Raw genomic sequence first — 22820 nt, 5'->3', positions numbered from 1 at the left:
TTAGTGTCAGATTTTGTTAAGGTCAGGTTAAGTTTAGGCTCCAGGAAATGAATGGAAATCAATGCAATATCCTCCTGGGTATGTCAGTATGTGTGTGTGTGTGTGTGTGTGTGTGTGTGTGTGTGTGTGTGTGTGTGTGTGTGTGTGTGTGTGTGTGGATAATCTTCCTCTATGGTAACCTGGACACATCGCATTGTTAGATATGTTTGGACTCTGATTAACATTTACATTTACATTAACATCTAATACTCCTAAAAGGCTCCACTCTGCACATCATGACCTTATTGTTGATTTAAGTGCTACTGTTGCCTGTCAGAGTTACCAAGACATTTAATCATGTGTTAACATTCCTGTGGGGTGCCAAGATTAGTTATTATCTCTCGTGGCAGTTCTGTTAAATCACTCTTGGTGTTTATTTTATAAACAAAGGCTAGAGAGAAATTTTCACCTGCACGTGGATGAATCTTTTTCTGAGAAATCTTCAACTAACAGTCCCTGGTTACAAATATCAGTGAACCTTGGGCATACTCACAAACTGACTGTTTGACTGATCAAACTCTGTGAGTGTGTGTTTGCAGGCGAACTATGGTCCCCTACTTCAGTTCAGTCTGAAGGATGACATCTGGAGGTCATTAACAGTTATTGCAACATCTCAGTGATGGCTGACTCTGCAGAAGTGAAAGATCAGCAGAGAGTTCAGCCAGTCTCTCGTGGTGAGACTGAAACACCAGCAGAAATTTGCTCAGCGACCCAACTCCACATTTCTTGAGTTCAACAGACCTCTCAGGAGAGAAACAGACAGATTGAGATAGAGACAGTCAAAAATGTTTATCAGCAGGCAATAATCAAAATGCAATCAAGTCAGTTTTCATACAGACATATTTTGCTATTTCTATTATATTCCTAATGTGGCACACTGATATGAGTTGAGGGATCTTGTTGTACTTTAGTAGAACCTTTCCCACCACCTCTAGTATCACTCTTGCAGTTTTCCTGTAGTTATGTGCCGTAAGAAACACTTCAGTGTTTGTATACACTAAGTCTTGTGAAGCTATGTGTAACGAGGTCAGGTTATGTTAAGGCCTTAAAACTTGAATGCTGGGACACACCCAGTCACTTATGGGTGTGTCAGTCTCACTAAGGAATAATCACTCTGTTCTCATGATATGTTCGGGATTATATATTTTTTTGTTTTTACACAAATTATGAATTTACTTTTTTCTGCACCCGCAGAGCCTCTTGCAGGTTTTTGAATTGTGACTAGGACTGTCGATTTTGGCCACAGGCACCTGACACTATCTTTTGAAAAGACTGCATTTAAGAGCATAAACCTTGTAACAATTTTCATCTCTTAAAACAAATTTTAATTTTGGTTGCATTTGTCTTTTAGTTGTTAAACCAAAAGGTACTTTTTGGTGTTTTATTTGATTACCTTCTTAAGGCCAAGGAGGTAATTCACAATAAAAAAGCTTGAAATTCTAGAAAATGTATATGATGTTGTGCGGCAGAAATATGTATTTTTTCGTCTTGTGACCCTTGAGATTTATCTTTACCTTACTGGGGGTGCCAGTCGTCATTACCGATTTCTTCTGATCCATTTATGTGTGAACAATCCGTAATTTCAAGATTTCCTACAGCATTACTCCAACTGTGCGTGTAGCTCCTTTAAGAACCTCCTGGGTGTGGAAAGGGGGAAGTTTATTGTGAGTCCCCAGCCAGATGGTCACGTCCAATTCAGCTTTCAGTTACGCTCTTTGTAGAGACCTTTGGCTTGAGCAAGTGAATACTATCTCTTTTATAGAAAACATATGTAGCCCGTTGCGTATTCGGCGGTTTGATAACGTGTTGTTGACTTGAGAAGCTAACAACTGATTTCAAACTGAGGGAAAGGGCAGAAGGAGGATTCATGAAAGTGTGAAACATTTTGGAATGGGACGCGTCCAGGGGGATTCTAGCCGCTCTTCTAATCACGACACCGCAACAAGGAAAAAGTAGCCAAGAGAACCAGGATCCAGTCAAATTAGAGTTTAAGCAGCGCGTTAGACGAGGAAAAGAGGGAAGTGAGACCAAACCGAGCCTCCTGACTCTCTGCTTCACTTCAGACTTGACCAGCAGCTGCCGCAGGCTCCCACGGACACCATGGTTTCTGCTGCTGTGAGGAGATGAGTGTGTGTGCCTCAACCGTGCAGCAATGACCAGGCGAGCGTAGGCTGCGTGGCTGTCTAAAACAACCTCAAGTGTTTCTATTGTCTAAAACCAGCTCGTCCAGAAGATGGGGCATCCTCCTCTGGAATTCAGTGACTGCTATCTGGACAGTCCGGAGTTCAGAGAGACTCTCAAGTGTTATGAACTGGAGCTGGAGAGGACCAGCAAATTTCTCAAGGAGCTGATAAAAGATGGCAACAGTGTTATCACTGCAATTAAGGGTAAGCAAGCATACATCAAATCTGTCTGGTTTTGACATCAGTAGCAGGTTGTTCTGCACATTGAATGCACATGTCGTGGCGTGGTGAGGGGTGAGCATCAGTGGGGCCTTTTTAAGGGGCCTACAGGATCAATGTGGGTGGGTGGGAGAGGCACATTCAGGGAGGTGCTAGTGCTCTCCTGGGATGAGACCAAACAGCCTGCTTTGAAAGGCTGTGGATCTGATGCAGATGTGCAGGATGACCAGCTCTGTTTGTCTCCAAAGAGCACAACATCTGTCTCCTTTTGCTTGACTTGTTGCTTTTGCACCTTTCCTCTGTGTGATTTTGTGACTCATCTATCTCCATGTTGCTGTTTGCAGTGAGGGACCAGTCCCCATTGATAGTATGGGGCCAGAGCCAGGCCAGTGTCAGCATACAGTACAGTAGATGTGTATATTTGGGTCAGCGTGGCACCCATGAGGGGGAACACTGTTTGTTTTCTTTTACTGGCCAAGATACTGTCCGTTCTGCTGTCCTAATCACCAATGACGGGCTTTTCACATTGAAAACAGAAACTGTCATTGTAGGTGCTGTATTAGTGCTGCAGAGTGGTGAGGGTCCATATTCAATCCAGATAATAGCCAGAGGTCACGAGTGCTTATTGTTGGGATAAACTGCACTAAGAGATATTCATGAAATTTTTTTTCTCAGTCCATGATGATCAGGGCTTGCTGCTCATTTACTGATGACTCTTCAATAAAAACTTTATAAAACAAAGCACAGAAAGAATCCAAAATAAAATAACATAACAGAAAACACAGTTCACTGATGGAAAAAACCTGAAGTGATTGAAGGATCAATTACTAAAAGATGGATTTAAGGAGGGATTTATGTGAAGCTCCTCGGGCGAAATGCTGTGCAGTATTCATCTGACAGAGTCTGTTTTGTTTTGGTAATCAAAGCCAGACATAGCAGGGATAATATATTGCACTGGCCACACACTTGGCCGCTGCTGTGCTGCTGGATCCTGCCAACAATGTCGTCCATACTTCAGACTTTCCTACCTAAGATAAAAAGAAAAATGCACAGTAATAATAATCCTGGAGAGCACTATTATTCGTCAGAGCTGAGCTGGATGTAAAGAAAGATGAAGATTTGTTTATTACGGTTAAATGTAGTTGTGACTGAGGCCTTTGGAGCTCAATGCAGGTGTTTTAAAAATGACGTAATTTTGTTCTTTTGTAGGATATTCTGTGGCAGTGCAGAGGTTTTCTCAGACTCTCAGCGGTTTCCAGTTTGCTTTCATCGGCGACTCCCTGACAGATGATGAGATAAACATTGGTGAGATAATACAGATGCACTGTTAAACACACTTCATATTTACTTATTATTAAACTTACAATGAGAACTTTCATGCCATTCTCCAGCAGGTTTTGTCCGTTTACTATTAGTTTATGAAAAATAACACTCTCAGAGCATTAGTTAGAAATACCTTGAATTTGTTAGTGTTTAATTAGCTGTTACAAACAGACTTTCCTTACTTGACTTCAGTGGAGAGGAACATTTGTGGCAGCTGAGTGGTAATTCCTGACAACTTTAAATTTGAGGAATCAGGAAACGAAATGGTTTTGGAAACACAGAAACATCTGCCTCAGAGCTAAATAAGAAATGTGTTAAAAAAAAAGTAGCTAGAGCTATTATCATCAGTAACTCACTCAAGTCTATGTTAATGCATATTTGTCAGTGCTGGAATAAGTGTGTCGCGTGTCATGTTTCTTTCTTTTTTTTTTTTCTTTTTTTCTTTTTTTATAAATTGTTCCAGTTGCGGTTTCTGTGCCAGACACTTAAGATAAGAATGTGCAAAGTCTTCATTCTGGTCCTCATCATCTCTTGTTGTTTCACCCGCCCCCAGCTGAGTCGTTCCAGGAGTTCGCTGGTCTCCTGCAGGAAGTGGAGCATGACCGGATGATGCTGGTGGGTTATCAGCTTCCTCCCTCCTGATGCTGCATCCTGTTTGAACCCTCATTAGATATCCAAAACCACATTAACACTTAGACCACACATTTTGCATAAACAGATAACTAAAAGACTAACTTTCTGTTTGTTACAGTGCAGAAGCAGCATCCATGTCCACCTCCATGCACATAGATACTACTGATTAGAGGACTGCTAGTAATTATTTTGCTGTCAGTTCCTCTCTTGGTTTTCATGTTCCCTTTTGTTAATGGTTCCTGTTTTTCTTTGTGTTTTCAAGCTGTTTTTATCACTTGTGTTACTGTAATTTTGTTATACTGTAAATAATGCTGAATAAGTCATTCTCTAGTCTACTAGTGCTGTAATTGCTTTATTTTCATCATTATGTGGTTGTTTCCTGTTTTTCAAGCCACTTGAGTTCCAGCTGTGATCTCATCTTCTCTGTTTCATCTTCTGGAACTTAAGCAATCGAGGCATAACATTAGGAGTAGTGCTTCCTGTTAAACTGGGTTTTCTAGATGCTGGTCTAGTTTTAAAAGTCAAGGTCATCTAATGAATTGTGTTTGCAGGACCGGTTCTGAAAAAGGCATTTACGTGCTAAGATGCACATGCGCAGTTTATCTCTAAACGGACTATGTTTTAGAGTGTGTTCTGCACATGGCAATTGAAGTTTTTATGTGTGTGTTTGAGCATTTTGAACTGCACTGCAGTAACAGCTGCTCCATGTTTTCCTGTCCAGGTTCAGAACGCCTCTGATCTTCTCATCAAGCCGTTGGAAAAGTTCAGAAAAGAGCAGATAGGAGTAACAAAAGTGAGTATTTTTCACTGGTTCCACTGCTCTGTAAGTGAAATGTGCGGTCAGTTCTTGAGTTAGTGCTGTCCTGCTCCAGCTGATTCAGTTTGATCTGTTTCTGCGCATTGACAGTCAAACTCTTATATAACATGCATCATCTTATGAGCTGCCCGCACAGACTGAGCAGGATGTCATAAGCTACTTCCCCAAATCTATTTATGAATTTATGTGAAACATTCACCTGTTAAACAACAATACTATGCAAGTGTCTTCTTCCTCTTTGACAGGGTATTTCATGCGTCAAGTCAAGAAGTTTTGTAGTTCGGAGCAGCTTGTGTTTTGCATTTTAAGCCATCAGGAAACTCTGGGTGATATCACCTTGATTATTCAGCCTGACATTTGGGCGTTGTACTGATTGTGTGCTGGTGATCAAAAGAGTCCCCACCCCCACCCCCACAGCGTATCAATTAATCAACTGCTTTCCATAATTCTTGCTGCTGTGTTGGTATTTATTTTATCTGCAAATGGAACTGACATATACATGAATTATGCATGTGCTAGATGTCTTAGAAAATGAATTCATACTAAAAAACATATCTTAAAAAGAATTTCTCCAACCCCTAACTCTATCTATCTATCTATCTATCTATCTATCTATCTATCTATCTATCTATCTATCTATCTATCTATCTATCTATCTATCTGTATATGTTTGTTGATAAGTAAGAAATTGCAACACAGGAATGTCAAATTTTGTTTATTAAATTAATTATAAACTTAGGAGCAGTGTCTCCATTATAGTTTGTCTACTCTGAAAAGTTTATTTTTCAACTGCAGAATTTCCTGGTGAATACACAGTTTGGTCTCAATTGTTAACAAAAACAAATGTTAGGAATCCTTATCAGATATTATTTTATGTAAGAAATAAATATCAGCTAATATCAGTTTTATATTGTAATATAACTATAAAAGTCTTGATAGTAACATTCCCTGGCCTATTTCATCTATCTATCTATCTATCTATATATATATATATATATATGTATATATAAAAATCTTGTTTTAATGATATGAAAATCTCTTCAATCTTCCCAATTAACACATCTTTCCTGCAGGACAAGAGAAAGAAGTTTGAGAAAGAGAGTGAAAAATATTACTCCCAGTTAGACAAACACCTGAATCTCTCTGCCAAGAAGAAAGAGAGTCAACTTCAAGAGGTGGGGTGAAGGACAACCGGTATTTTGAATCAGTTGTGTAGTGAAATGTAGAATTGGTTGGAAACCAATGGTTGGAATTATTATTATTTTTTTCCCACTACAGGCTGATGAACTCTTAGACAAAGAGCGTGTGAACTTCTACGAATCGTCAGTGGAGTACGTGTACCAGATCCATCAGGTGCAGGACAGGAAGAAGTTTGATGTGGTGGAGCCTGTGAGTGCCACCTGTGGTCTCCTACTCTTCCTCTTTGAGGAAATACACAATACACTTTGAAAATGTTATTTTTGACAAAACAGAATCCCATTCATCCATCCCTTACGAGAATGGTTCCTGTGTTCTGACTGCTCTCAACAGCCGTCTTAATTGTGTAATTCATGCTTTGGTTGGACAGGTGCTGGCGTTTCTTCACAGCATTTTAACGCTCAACAACCTGACAGTGGAAATGACTCAGGACTTCATGCCTTATAAGCAGGAGCTGCAGCTCAGCTTGCAGAATGTAAGTGGTGTTACTGACAGAGAATGACATCATTAGTGAGATTTAATCATCATTTCATTTAAATGGATGTCTGTAAGATTCTAAAGTGCTGTCTGGCTTTTGCCCGTAGACAAGAAACCACTATGAGAGCACTCGCGAGGAGATGGAGGAGCTGATGAAAAGAATGAAACATCCATCCCAGATCTGTAAAATGCACAATTTTATCCCGATGGAGGGATATCTGTACTGTCAGGAGAAGTGTAAGTGTGCTGCATGTTTTACACAGAGGCTTGTTTGCTTGTACAGGCTCAAGACCCATCCTGTTTTCTTTTTTTCTTTCTCCAAACAGGGGCTTTGGGTGTGTCATGGGTCAAATATTATTGCAAGTATCACAAGGAGGGAAGACTGCTGGTCATGGTGCCTTGTGAACAGAAGACTACAACTAAACAGGTGCTTACTGAAAAGAAATATACTAATACTTCATATCCACTACATAGCCACAGACAAACATCTGTCCACCTGTAGTAGGGCTACAGCATCTTTAACCAGTTTATATCCTCAGATGCTGGCTCTAATGTTGTCGTCCCCATCACTTATATCTGCCACTTTCCAACTTCCTCTCTCTCCCCCGCAGGGCCCGACTCAGCTGACGCTGAAATCCTGCATCCGCCGAAAGACAGAGTCCATAGACAAGCGCTTCTGCTTTGACGTGGAAACTAATGAGAGGTTAGCACAAACAAATCTGAGACAGCGTAGAGGATGAGGCAACACGAGAGCCCTGTGGGATAAACAGGTTCAGGCGGCGAGGTGAACAGGTGGTTTACAAGGACAGAGTGTGAGGGCTAAATGGGCTGTAGCCCAAACAATCCCTAAGCAACGGGCGCCCGCGTGCTGGAAACAGATGGCGAACTCGGTGATTTCACGGGAAGGAACACAACAAGCTCACATTTATATGACACTTTAATAGGCCGCTCTGTTGCAATCCGGTTCCTCGTATCTGTGCAGATACTTGGAGTGTCAACGGGGTATTTTTAAAGGTTTAAAAGCTGCTTGAATTATGCATTAAGTGCTTGAAAGTGTCTGAATGTTGAGCAACTAATTTTTGCCAGTGTGTGAACTGAGCAACAACATAATGACCAGAAAGCTGTTTGATAAACTCAAGGTGGCAGTGCTGTCTAGTGGAAAAGACAGTAAGTGAACGTCCCTGAAACGCTCCTGTTGCCAGTACCTGACCCTGACCTTTGACCTTTGAAGAAGTTCCTCTTACTTACATATCCCTCTGCTCATAAGATCCCTGATCATTCGGTTTGCTAAAATTGTCCTCATCCAAGTTTGTGCACATTGCCACATCCTCTATGCCAAACATGCATGGTTCCTCTAGATATCAGGGTCTATTTTACTAAGTTCTTTTACAAGTTTTTTTTTTTTTTCAGATGTTTTTAGAGTGCTTTGATTGTTTCAGTTGGCAGAAAAGAGCTTCAAACTCGTACCGCAGTTGTTTTGGTTAACAATTAATTCAGTAGCCTACAAGCTGTGAAATTTGGCACCAGATTTTGTTGCTTCTCCAGTAGACAGATTGCAGCAGTGGATTTTCATCATCTCTTCATGCTTGTCTTATTTATCTCAATTTCCTACTTCCATCATCATCCACATAGGAGTTACTTCAAAGACATTTTGAGTCCTTTTTCTCGTTTGTGTTACTGTTGTTTAGTCCACCCTTGATTTGTTTGAAAACATGACAATGAACCACACACACACACACACACACAAAGATGAAGCTAAACATTCACAGTGGTTGGAAACTGTAGCGATATAACCTGTGACTGAATAATTTCATTGCAACCTTTGCAGCCTTTAATGGCATTTTGTCACTGTTTCCATAGAAACACACCTGTCACTTTCCAGGCTCTTTCGGAGGGGGACAGGAAGTTGTGGATGGAGGCCATGGATGGAAAAGAGCCCGTGAGTTTGTTTCTCATCTTATTTAGGATTTATTTGATTAAGGTCATGAAACTGTCCCTCCTGTCAAAATATATAGAGTGACATGGCAACTGTGCTTTTTCTGGGGTGGGGGTGGGTGGGAGACAATTGTCATTATCGAGATTCATCGTTCGTCACTCGCAGCTCTCTAATTGGGTTGCACCTTATTAAATGTGTTTTTCTTCACAAAGTTAATCAAGTGAAAATGAGAAAACTGAAAATGAGAAAATAAAAACTAGTTTGTTGTTTCTAAATGGTATTTATCAGTTTTTTTGAAGGAGACAATATCAGTTCTAAGATCCATCATGTAAAGCAAGTGACAGCTCACAGTTGACATCTGTGAAGCACTGCAGGATGTAGACATGTATGATCTCATTGTAGCTTCTCTATTACAGATGTATGAGAGATGTTTGTTAGACACATTAATCCGTCAGTGCATGGCTAAATGATGCCACCTGGTTAGTCTTAATACCCTCTTACCGCTGGGATGAATTCACAGTTAGTGGGGTTTTTTGGCACTTAATATAATATTTAGGTGTTAATAAAAACCTCCTCGTAGAAACTGTCGACCTGTTGATCTGCCAAACCTCGCTGTCCCCATGAAGTCTCTATGCATTGAGCGGATTTGAGGCGACGAATTACTAAAATGCTTCAGTAGCATTTAATGCGTTGTTAATTCCTCTTTTGGTTGTAGCCATCAACACTGTTTTGCTTTCCGTTGTGCTCTCTCCGCCGTTGTTGTCACATCTCTGTCATATCAGACAGTTTGGTGGTAGATGTGTTGTGTCAGTTGTGGACAGAACACGTAAACCGTCAGCATCGGGGGATGTGAAAATAACAGAAAGCACACTTTTCAGTGCCCTCTTCCTGTGCAACTTCCTCAGTGACTTCTGTATATTAGGAAAATTTTGCAATAGTGCTCATTTTGCCCAAATATTCTCAAACAGAGATCCACCACTGAGATGTCTGCAGTGCCTCTGGGTGTCTTCAGTGCGGATGAGGATCAACTCTGTGTGGTGTTCTTTTAGAATAATATCACCAACTCTGTCGACTTTATTGCACTTTAAATGCCCTTTAGCCTTTTGAGTAGCTGAAATATAAGATGCAGCACTGCTTCTACCCTTCCGTGCTGCAGTATGGACATTTATATTGCTTTTTATTATCAGCCTTGTAGCGCAGTATGTCTAATGTCTAGTATCTGTTACCCTTGGATCTCTCTATACATACGGTATCAGACTCCCTCATACTCTAACATCAGTATGAGGAACATTAGTCTGTAGAACACAGAACTTTGCTCTGATTCTTGTACATTTAATCTCCAGTGTTAGTATCATTGTTTAGACAGTACGATGTCCCTGTCACCACAGGCTTACGGTAGACAATAGAGCTGAAATGATTAGTTGATTAGTCAGTCACGAAAAGTAATTGGCAGTTGTTTTGATTTTACTGTAGATTAATCGTCAAGTCGTTTTTCAGCTTTGGCTCAAGCGAATTCAGATTTTTTCACTATTTTCTGACAATAAAACTTGATTTTTCAAAAATTACCTGCAACTTATTCAATAATAGAGGTAACTGTAACAACAAACGGTAACTTTCAGCCCCAGTAGATACACTTTGGCCATAATTTCAGATGTTTTTGCCCATACAAACATCCCAGGAGCTCTGGGAGGGAAACCATCCTGAAACCAGAAACAGTCCATAAGTCTGTTTTGGCAAATTTGTTACACCTCTAAACCAAGAAGCGGCTGATACGCATGAGCCTGTGTGCCAAAATGACAAATGCAATTCTACATGTTCAGATCACTTCACTTTCCCTGAAATGTTTTGAAACAGTTTGGCATTAAGAGTGTAGGACAAAGAGCAGAATGCTCTCATGTGCTTCCCCAAGTTCTTTTTAGTCACAGAAATGAAAACAATCATTCTAATAAGTAAGTAATTCCTTTGTCTGAAGGTAGTTTGATTACTTTGCATCCATAGATCAGATTTGTTGTTGTGGGAGTCAAAATAATTTCCTCCCAAAACAGAGCTGACAGTAAACTCTAACATGACATGATAGAGAAGTTGTAGTTCTCCTCTCAGTTTTAGATCAATAAATAATCACACTTCAGCCGCCTGTGACAACAAACACTCGTGCTGCTGAAGTGTCCTTGGAGAAGTACCTACTATCTCCAGCTGCTCTGTAGCTGGCCCTGACCTTTGACCTCTGACGTTCATTAGCAGGGAGGCCCATAAGCTATTTTGGGGGAAGAGCTAGATAAAGCTTTGATTTAAAAAAAAAATCCATCACATCTGACAGCAACTGCCTGGTCTCTGGGTGGGTTACTGGAGACTGTACTTATCTGGTTTTAATATTGAAGATTTGCCAAATCGCTCTTAAGAGTAAACCAGATTCTTTTCATTTGTTTGGCTGTTCTTGATGCAGGAATCTTTCCAGTTTTCCACCACTTCTCTCTCTGTTTTCACCATTGTTAGTTTTTTATGTAATTTAAATCTGTTCTTAAGGTAAACTGTAAGTGGAAAATCGGGCTAATATTCCCTTCAACGATCCTGGAAAAGCTTTTACTGTATCCTGGAAGTTGGTTTCGGTGGAGCGGTTTTGTGCTACTGTGCCATCATCCAGTGTATTTTTATTTTTTTCTCTCATTTTCAGTTTTAAGAAATCCACATTCATTAATCAGGCTGCGGTAGGTTTTTCCACACGCTCCACAGTCTTCACTTTTCCTTTCCCATTTTTTTTTCATTTCAGATCTATCATTCCCCAATTCACAAGCAAGCCGAAAGTAAGTCAGTCATCATTATTCTCAATGTCAGAACATGTAATGTTGATGTAGACGGACACAGTGATGTCTCATCTTACGTCCCATGTCACTGAAAGCATCTTTATTCATGTTTAAACAATGAGGAGTATTGTCTTAGAATTACTGTTTGATGTCAGATCTGCTCATTCTTTTTGTCTTTTTTATTCCTCAGTGGAGCTGAATGAAGTTGGATTCAAGTTTGTGCGAAAATGCATCAACTATGTTGAAACAAAAGGTAAAGGGATCCTACTAGAGGTGTATCCCTCTGCTGCCTGGAGTTCAGTTAGTTTGCCTACACGCCCTTAAGGTGGCGTAGTTGAGTCATAGGTTAGTTATTTTGATTACACTCCTGCAGGCTGTACTCAGGGAAAAATGTCCTTCATTATAATTGTAGTCATCTGAAATAATAGTCTATTTCAGACAGTGCAGATTTTTAATCATCACATCTTCATCCCTTGCTTGTTCTGTATATATATATATATATATATATATATATATATATATATGTATATGTACATTTTATTTCTTCTCTCTGTGCATGCTTAAAACTCAATATCTCAGCCCTATCTTGAAGGCAGATGTAACCTTATAATTCTACAGTCACAATATGTTTCTCCACTGGAATTAAGTACTCAAGCCATGAGCATGTAATTTGACTCATGATACAAGCATGGAGCATTGTTCGGTCTCAAACTAAATAGTTAAATGAAGCGTTCATAATCAGGAAAGAACATCTCAGGCTCATGCAGGATCTGAAAAGAAGAATGTGGTACATTTCCACTGCTCTTTATTTGTCCAGATTACACCCCCCCCCCTTTTTTTTTATTCACTTCCCCCTCTCCTCTTTTCAGGATTGACACAAGAAGGAGTGTACAGAACAGTTGGCAGCAACATCCAAGTGCAGAAGCTTTTAAATGCCTTCTTTGGTAAGGGAATAAGCCTGTGAACATGTTACATATGTCCATTCCCTTTGTTTTTCTCCAGTTGGGTTCATCTACCTGACTGACCTGAGGTCGCTCACTCACAGTTCTGCTGCTCTGAGGGGTTTTGCTTTAAAGTGCTTATAAACAATATTTTTATATTAAGAATGCATGCAATGATTAAGCTTAATGTGAAAGAGGTCATTTGTAGTTACAAACCCACAGAGAATTATCAACCGACTCTGTGGTCCACTTAAGCTCTACAGGGCTTTATAACATCTTGTAACTCACTGTTTTGATTTTCTAGCCCACAACTTTTATGTTGCGGTTCACCCTCGTAGCATTATTTTTGACTGCCAGCAGCTGCTTTTAGTTCTAAAGCTCCATCTCTGTGCACTACATGCTCAACACCAAACTGCAGACAAAGTTAGCCATCAGCTGGTGAACACAGTGGAGCATTTAGCAACTATATTTCCCAGAGGAGACTAAAATAGAGTGAATATTGGACTTGGATTCATCCCTTGGACACAACACCAACAAAAAATCAATCCAAATGAATGCTAAGCCTGCTCCATATCTGCTGAATGTGTACAGTTTTGCCATACTAGCTTAAAAGGTGATAATGTGTTTTCACAGCTTGTTTCTAGTGCTCCCAAGTGAATATCCAGGTGTAAATTATATTTGTTAAATTCTTAATTTTAATCTGTAGGGATTCATAGCAGACATTTTGACTTTTCATTGTAGTAAAAGCACAGCTTCTGTTCAAATGTCCCTGTACAGTAAATCAGCCCGAGCAACACCAGGTCCCTGAAACTGAAGCAGCTAAATGGAACTATTTGCACTTTTTTTTTTTCAAGTAAAAATTTGATTTAATTACGTTTTCCGGTTATATTATGTCTTCATGGCCCCATGCAGCATATCTGTCAGAATATTTTTAATTAGAGCTGCCACATGTTACAGCTTGCCAGTTTCTTTGATCCATCAAGGTACTGATCTCAGGTGGTTTTCAGTGTTGTTTACGTGTGGTTTGACATAAACACAACTGAATATTTTCTGCTTGTTTCTTCTGACTTGCTTTCCTCCGTAGACCCCACAAACCCAGGAGATGTGGACCTCCACAGCAGCGACTGGGACGTTAAAACTATCACAAGTGCATTAAAGTTTTACCTGAGGTGTGTTTGTGTGTGAATAGACACATGTGAGCAACAGGCATGTAATCAATTTGTTGTAAATATGCTATTGTTCCAGATATACAGTTGTTCTTTTTCAAAATTAGATTTAAAATGGTCAAAGCAAATTCTTAAAAATACATTTAAACTGAATTATAATCAAAATCAAACATTGATTTAAATTGGTCATAAGTCTGACTCACTTAAAAATGTAATATTCTGATATTCTAAGGATTTAGACATTTCCCTGATTCACACTACAAACAATTTGCTATTATCAAAATAACAAATGCAGCCTTGACAGAGGTTATGCTCTCTAAGTGCTTTCTAGCGTGACTGTGTAACAAGAGAGTGTGGCTTTCTGTTTTTCTGGTGTTTAATGTGGTGAGTTTTGTTGGGCTGTGGCCTTACGTTTGTGTTTACGAGTGTCTTTATTTGTCTGCAGGAGTCTCTCTGAACCTCTGATGACCTACAGTCTACACAGGGACCTCATGTGTGCTGCAAGTAAGACATGTTTTGGAAATGATCCTGCATCCTTGTGTGTCATTATGTTTTCCTCCCCTTGGATCTTGATTTACCATTGAAAGATGTTACTTACATTGACATAGTAGAGTAGTAGTGAAATGTGAAGGTGTGCCAGTACATGCCCTTGAAAAAATGTTCAGATGTCACATCAGGGAGGTTAGAACTTGATCTGCTCTTTTGCTTCAAACTTGTCCTCACCTGTTAGAATCCAGTGATGGAAAATAATTTCTCCGTTGCTTTGTGTTAATTTTAGATGATCTTTTCAGATAGTTTGGGCAGTACCTATGAACTTTACACCTACTTTAACATCAATAAGCGCTGCCTTGGACCTGGACTTGGATACAAGGTATAAAAGAGGCATTCAGCAGGACCTCAGGCAGCACTGTATCACTCTGGACACTGAAGGAAATCTAAGCTCCTCTCTTTGTTTTTGTCTGTCACGCTCACTGTAAAACAGAGAAGGCAGTTTTATAGCATTAGCCTCATTCTGTCAGGATGTTACAGGTGGTCCTTTAGACAAGCTGTGGCTTCAGTTTCCTGGAAATGTCATTCATTAATTGAACAGGGCCAGGTTTGTTATGTTGACTCTCTTTTATTAGCCTCTTGCCATCACCGTGGATGGCTGTGTCCTACAACACATTGTTTTCATGTTTATATATACCGTATCATTTCTTTATTTCTCTTCACATATGCAAGGATTTGAAATTCTTCCATTTGAGAACCTTATGTTTTCTGTGTATCACAGAGTCCGATAATCTGGACTTTAGACTGAGTGAAATTCACTCACTTACGTACAAACTACCAGAGAAGAATCGGGAGATGCTGGAGATGCTTATTAAACACTTGGTCAGGTAAGTGTCAGCAGCCTCCCAGAGCGCTGCCGCCTCCTCCTCTCTTTCTGAACTGAGCTGAGCTAATGTGTCACTGACCTGCGCCCCCCAGTTTAGTTACATTTTATCCCAACCCCAACTTTCTGTTTGTTCACAGTGTGTGCAGTCACAGCGATGAAAACCTCATGACTCCCTCCAACATGGCCGTCATCTTTGGACCCACGCTGATGAGGGCGAAGGAGGAGACTGTGGCGGCCATGTTGGATATCAAGTTCCAAAACATCGTTGTTGAGATCCTGATTGAGGAGTACAAAAAGGTACATTTTCTGAGTGAAAGCATTTTGTCCCACTTAAAGGAACAATTCAACATTTTGGGAAATAATTTTTGCAATTTCAATCTTCAACATGTTTTTTCTCTGGTAAATCATTTTATTTATTTAGGGCTGTACGTAGCTGAAATACTAGCTACAAAATGTAACTGCAATTTTTCTTTCTCTCTCTCTTTTTTTTTTTTTTTTTGTGATTACAGATCTTCAGTTGTTTGCCGGAGGACAGCACCGCCCCACCTGTCCCTCCTCCACGGATCACCCCGAGAAAGCGGCAGCCCATCACAATCTCCAAGCGGCCGCCTCGTGTTTATCAAGCTCTTAGTCACGACCACTTCCAGAACGCAGAGAGTAATTATTAGCCTCTGTTGGGGCCTGATCGCCATAATACTCAAACATTATCCCATCCTGTCGTGCTGAACGTACAGTAGATCATTTTTAATGTGATTTCTTGAAAAGTTTTTTGAAAGATTTGTACCACAACACACCTGGAGGGTCATCTCTAAACACTTTCTGAAATATAGAAAAATTGTGTTTTACTGTAGGGCGTATGTCCATAGAACATACTCCAAACAATTATCACATATTCCTAAACATGGAGTTATTAATTTGAAATCTATTAATCTGCTTTTTTATTGCCTTATTCTTAAATCCTCTCGTGTTATTTTATTTCAAGTAAAAATAAACTCTACATTTTTTTTTTTATCTCACATTAGTCTTTTATTTAAATGCCTCGGGCTAAATCATGTAATTTTCTGTCGGTTTGAACCCCTCGTTAAGTGGGTGTGACTCCATCCTCTCATACACTGTGGCAGAGAAATTTGGAGCATCTGCAGCTTGTCCTCCCTGTGTTGTGTGATATTCAACTGTTGTGAACTTACTACGTGGTATAGCCAAATAACTGGCCCCGTATGATTCATCCAAGGCTTGGTGTGTATGTGTGTGAGTGAGTGTGTTGAATTCATTAACCAATAATTTCTGTGTCGTCTTAAATCAGCGACATGCTGTCCCCATAGTTGTATTATAATGCACTATTGTTTAATGTTACCTTTAGTACATTTTCTCTGCACTTTCAGTGTTTTTTTTTCTTTATCTTGCACATATTGCTTTAATCATTGTGTTGTTTCTTTGTAACAGATGGCCAGGATGACAGCTCCATCAGTGACGTCTCAGTGAGCCCTGTTCCCCTGCAGCGGACAAAACCTGTAAACTGTCCTCCAATGATTCCAAAAGAACCTCCTCCCAGACAAGTGCTGATGCCCAAACCGGCTAACCGTCTGGACAGACATTCAGACGCTGACTCTGGGAAGGCGGACGATGCGAGGCAAAGGCCAGATCCCTCTTCAGCTGCAAATGGGGAGTCAGGGGTCTACGTGAGCAGAGTACCATCCTTCCAGGGCAGAAGACCACCTCTGAAGGGAACATCGACCAACAGAGAAGGTATTAGGAACCCTCTGTGTGCATGTAGCAAATGAGAAAAGAATCTTCTGACTTTACAGGTAAAAAAAAAAGTAATGATAAAGGGATGTTACATGAAAAGCAAATTTGTAATGTATTGGTCAAACACAACCTCATCTCATTCTCCCTTTATCAATAAATCTTTTCATTCAAAATCATCCCACTTTTCCACTGATTTGCATTTTATTAAGACTGTTTGTTGTTGCAGTAATGTTAATAGCATGGGCCAAAACATGTCCAGCTGCTACGTCTCCACTTTACAAATTTGCCTCTGGTAATTGTAAGTCGTCTGTAAATTGTTAAACATTTAGTTGATTGATGAGCTAAATTCACAGACAGTTTTTATGTGTTGTAGACTCTAGTTATTCAAAATATCATTGTATGGGTTTTCAGTTATTATATTTCAGTGTGACTGTTAATACAGAGCATTCTCAGCTTAACGTATGGTAGTACTGAAGTTTAGTTTAATATATTGTATTATATTATATTAGTATATTATTTCCGTTTATTAAGTTCCTGTACACCTCTTAACCTCTCATAACCTCAGATGTTGAATTTCCCAACTCCTACCCCACATTCCCATGCACTGTTACAAGAAGCATTAGCGTTGTTTTTGTCTTACAGGAGATTTTGATGGACCGACCAGAACAAGGTCCACAGAAAAACCTGCCATTTGTAGACCTCCAGTCAGGCCTCCTGAGCCCCCCTCCAGATACCCAGCTCCACAAAAGCCCCAGAGTGCAGCCAGCAGCGAGGGCACGCCCACATCCTAGTAAGTGCTCTTCAGACACACAAAAGTCTGTAGTCACTTTTTTTAAAATTTTTTTTTAAGATGCTTTAAGGTATGCAAATGTGGAGGGGGTCAAGAGGGCCAATAAATGTTCCATTGGAATCTGCAGTTTTAATTAAAAAACAACTGAACTCACACTTGAACGCAACCTTGAACTGATGCAAATCCCATTATCTCAGCACCAGCAGGGACATGACAAGACTCAAGTTTATGGCTGATTAAATTACTATTGGGAAGAGGTGGACCGTGATAAATATGGGAGTTGGGAGCAGCCGAGGTGGCGGTTATTTTTTAGATGATGTTGTGTCAATATTATTAAGTGCTAATAATCAATATTTTTATACTACTTGTATGTGGATTGGGTTGCTTGTAACAACCACTCCACAGATAATTATCACCCAACTCTGCAGCTCCACTCATCTCTACTGAGCAAAAACACAACTCTGAATGAATGCTAATTTAGCTCCATAACTGCTGCTACTGACAAGTTCCCGATATCAACCTAGGTGGTGGTAATATCTCAGCATTGTGTTTACAGCATACTCTGGCCAAAAGCATCAGGTTACAGGTTGAAGTAATTTATCTCATAGTTGTTAATGGATTAATTAGCTCTTGAGCTTTTGTCAAAAAAGGACTTTTTTGTCCTGATAATGCGATAATTACCCGTTTTCACAGGCAAAAAACTTTGTTATTAGCTTGAGATGATGAGCAAATTAATTTCTGCCTGAGATAACAGAATAGATCTTTTGCTGGCAGATATTTTGACCTGTCTGAATGGGAAAAGCACAGGTGTAACAAATAATATTAACGAGTCCAAGTATCTTGCTCAATTGTTCCAGTGAGCCAGCATGCACAATATTAAAACTAGAGCAGCCACTGGACATGGATTGCAGTTGTTAGTAAGATGGTTACGCCTTTGCTTTTCCTGTTAGAACATGTCAGAATGTCTGTTGTGAAAAAGCTCTATAAAAATGGCAGCTCTTGGCTTCTGTAGAAGAAGTATCACACAAATGCAACACCCAAAATTCGTAAAATTTCAGAAACGTGTAAGTACAGAGTAGGTATTAAAAAGCAATTAAAAAGTCTGCCAAATGAAATGCTGACTGTTGGATCACAATTATAAGATGAATCACATGTTTATCTACAATACCAACAGCTCAGTTTTCCTCTTTTTCTGCAGTGTTGCCTCTAAAACAAAGTTTTTTGAGAATGCCTCCAGACAAGTTGGCAGGTATGTACAAGCCATTTTCTTTGTCTTCGCTCCAGTTTGTCCTTGAACGCATCAGACATGTGTATACTAGCTGTACAGTAGATGGAAGTTAATAGAAGCACAACAGATCATGCAAATGATTAGAGGGGTATTATTTGTAGTAGCTGTAAACAATTACATTTTTTTAATTTAGTCACTAAAAGAATAAATGTTATTTTAAAGAGTTGATGACTGAACATTATAAAGATGTTCAGTGCTTTTGTCTGTTCGTCACTTTTCCAATCGCAAGTCATATATTTGCATTATTCATTCCCATTTCCAAACCCACAAATGCTCACATGATACGAGTGTGTGTGAAATACCTCCGCCCACACACGCACACTCTTGCTGAGATATTGTACTGTATGCCGACTCTATTCTTACATCAGGTCTCTCCCGTTAAGAGGCCCCTTCTGTGGATGATGTAATAATGCTTCTGTGAGGTGGGAACAAATACATCTGCTCCTTTATGAGCTGCCTGCATGAGTTTTATCAAAGAAAGCTGATCTTTCTTCTTTTTCATTCTTTGCTACGTTAATGTGTCCAAAAAATGTGACCTCTGCTGACGTATAACGCTCATCTCTGTTAAGATCCTCTGTCATCCAGGTCATGGGTGTCCATGACGAATAGAACCAAGGACAACTGGATGTTGTATATACTTAAAGATGTTTCACCACTTATTCAAGAGGCTTCTTCAGCTCTGACTGAGGAAACAGCCTCAAGTATCTACACCCAAGTCCAGCTGTCTTCAGTTCAAATCCTCTTGGATATAAAGCTTATGTTTGGCCAGAATGACTTCAGTGATTGTTATCCCATAGCTGAAACATTGGACCTCCTGAACGGACTGTCTGTTAGCAGCTCATTCACTTTCATCAGTTTCAGATCTAACAGTTAGTTGTTTGATGATTACAGGTGGTTGTGAAGTATAACAGACTAAATTTACATCATAGCCCTGCAATTCACCAGGAATTTGTCACTCAACCTGACATTCCTTAAAACTGATAAGGTACAGTCTGACAGATTGTGGCCAAGATTTTATTACACCCATGTGACACGGTGTGAGATGAAATGAACTTGCAAGCTTGCTGTTATCACACAGTGAGGCCTTTAGGCAGATCATTGGTGGGTCTGGTGGTTACGCTGAAATGGTGCTGTAAACGAAAAATGGATTTGTGATTTATTTGGTTTCTCTCTCTCTCCTCTAATTTAGTCCACCGACCTCTCCATTACCATCAGGAGCGACAAATGTAAAAAAAGAGGTGAGAGTCACTATGATTTTGCAATTTATTCAGTATTGTCTCACTATACTGGTGTGACAAACTGGAAAAAAGTGAGATTTGTATTAAAAGTTTAGACTGCCTTTGTTTTGTTTCCTCAGAATTGAAGTTGAGGAGATTCAGACCACATCATGTGACCTCTACATGTGCTGTTTGGAGCACACTGAGCTGGAGGGAGTCGCCACTAATGAACTCAGTTGATTTTGATCTTAACTGATAGACTGAGGACATGGCTCTCAATAGACGTGAATTTAATGATAAGAATTGTGTCGTAAGGCAACACAGGAGCAAAGTGAAATTTAAATGAGCTTGTGATGCAACTGGCTCGGTGTTTGATCATCATTCCAAAGTTGGGATGGGGTAAAAGTACTTTTTTTTTCCTTTCCGCACCAATCAGCATTTCTGTCAGATAACATTGGAATATTTAGTAATTTCACAGTGTTAAACAGTTTTAATGACTCTTGGCCAATTCTACATCTGGTAACTAACTGTTGTAACTGGTTATGACTTGTCTACATTCTTAACATTTTTTTCAACAGTGTGAAATGGACGTCCCAAAGAAGACTAATTGATTAAAACTGACTCAATCAGTTTAATCATTATTAATCTGAAAATGTGACACATTAGTCTTAATATTAACTTCTAGATTTTGTGGCCATGTAAAGCAACTGAGACAAAAACTGTTGCTTGTTGCTTCAGTGGATCTTCTTAAAGAATTTTTAAAAATAGCATGTTAAAAAAAAGACATTACGAGGAAAATGTAATTTCTTTCAAAGAACTGGAAAAAAAAATCTTATTAAGCTACTTCAGTTAAGTGATTACATCTGTGAAAGCTATTTTAGTCCATTGAAAAGATGATTTAAATATTAATTATCTCAGTTGAGATATAACGCATCACTCCAACATAAGTCACTTTTTAAAAAGCATGAAAAAAGTATTTGCTATAAAGTATTAGTCTGTATTACAGTCAATGTAGTTAGAATTTACACTGAATATACAGCAATGCTAGTGTTAGTTTCATAAAGAGTTTTAAAAAAAAAAGCAGATTGACAAGTTTACATTCCCTCACTTTTTACCTCTTGTAGGTAGGTCAGGTTGTACAGGAGAGTCCATGACATTTACCTAAATTTGTTGCACCTCAAATGAACTGTTGGGATTTAAAAGCAGGTCAAAATTCATTGTTGCAATATATGAGAATAACACTCCAATTTTAATTTTTACTTTTTATTTTGTTGTTCATAAAAATGATAATTCTATTGATTTTACGCTTATTTTTTATTTTTTATTTTTTGGAATAACCCAACTTGAAAAATGGTTCTCTAAAAGGGAAATAAACACAAAGCGTTCTTAACTCGACTCATGAATATTTTCAAAAATCAGCTGTGTATTATTATTCAATTCTGTGTCGCTGCATGGTGTTTTGGTTTTTTTTTCTTGTCAGTTTTTTAGTGTGCTGATGTTTGAAATCAGTCTTACGACTTCTGTTTCACATTTGCACTAAATTAATGTTTTTTTTTCTCAGTGTATGCATTGTCTCTCTCAGAACATTGCAAAACAATTAAAAGTTTCTTTAAAAGATGAATCACTCTTTAATGTGGTGTTAACAGGTCTGTAATATAACTTGGTGTCATCTATTCCATCTAAGTGCCACTTCACATGTCAAAGTGTAATGATGCTGTTATATTTTGTGCAAAGTGTGATAGGAATATGCAGAGTTGCAACATGGAAGAAATTACAGCAGGATGTATCATCTTAGTATGGCTTGATTTTTAGAAACATTTAATATAATGTAATACGGTTGAATGACTCCAAGGCCAAGGATTTTTCAGACTCAAGATAACATGTTCTGTCGTGTTTCTGGCTACCGGCCTGACTTTGTCAACGGCACTCAATTTAAAAAGGGAAAAACAACTCATTGATTTGGTTTCATTAAACTGTAGCAATCTCACAGCATCATTGTGAGAAAGTAAATGGCTTGATAGTTATTCATTCAGTCTTTATAAGTTTTGTGTGCTGATAAAAACTATTGTTGGCAAGGTGACACGTGAGACTGGATACAAAACATTTGTTTTGACGCAAATATAAAGAGTAATTTTCCAGATTGATGGGCTAATGTATTCCACAGATGGGCGCTGACATATTTGTTGTATTTGTTAAAAACATGTAATTGAAGGCATGTAAATAGGGGAAATAATGACGGGGCCCGACACTCAACCCTGTGGGAACCCTGTGGAATCAAATGTCTGCTCAGAATGAAGAGTTTACCAAAATGTTTGAGTGGTAAAATGTTCCTGTTTTTAATATTTTTTTTCATTTTGATTTTAGCCATAACATCTTATAACATTAAAAAAGAAAACCAAGTACTGGTGGTTGTGTGGACCTGCAAACAAGCACTGCGGGGCTTTGAGCGAAATGTACGCTAACATGCTCTCCGTGATCATGATGTCACATATAAAGTTTGCCATGTTCACCATCTAAGTTTAGCATTTTAGCATGCTAACATTTGCAAAATGCAATGTTTAGCTGATGCAGATGATAATGTCATTAGTTTTGCAAGTATTAAATCATATGTATTTCACTCAAAGCTGCTAATGTGAGCCACATGGTGACGCTAGAGGAAAAGTAATTGAATC

At 39.1% G+C, this 22820-nt stretch overlaps 1 protein-coding gene across 1 annotated transcript; it reads left to right on the top strand.

Annotated features, from left to right (window-relative positions):
• Nucleotides 1–1695: 1695 nt before the first annotated feature.
• On the top strand, nt 1696–21769 carry LOC108893616 (oligophrenin-1). The gene is made up of 24 exons (XM_018691787.2): nt 1696–2426; nt 3651–3746; nt 4318–4379; nt 5119–5190; nt 6288–6389; nt 6493–6603; nt 6782–6886; nt 6996–7125; nt 7215–7315; nt 7500–7591; nt 8749–8827; nt 11592–11625; nt 11816–11878; nt 12495–12569; nt 13651–13735; nt 14178–14236; nt 15003–15108; nt 15245–15404; nt 15617–15764; nt 16551–16853; nt 17496–17643; nt 18842–18892; nt 20121–20169; nt 20289–21769. Exons 1-24 carry the CDS (start codon nt 2273–2275, stop codon nt 20292–20294), a joined length of 2391 nt encoding a protein of 796 aa, XP_018547303.1. The 5' UTR covers nt 1696–2272; the 3' UTR covers nt 20295–21769.
• The last annotated feature ends 1051 nt before the right edge of the window (nt 21770–22820 follow it).

Source organism: Lates calcarifer, linkage group LG20, assembly GCF_001640805.2.
Source record: "Lates calcarifer isolate ASB-BC8 linkage group LG20, TLL_Latcal_v3, whole genome shotgun sequence".
NCBI lineage: Eukaryota > Metazoa > Chordata > Actinopteri > Centropomidae > Lates > Lates calcarifer.
This window is presented reverse-complemented; position numbering and strand designations above follow the sequence as displayed.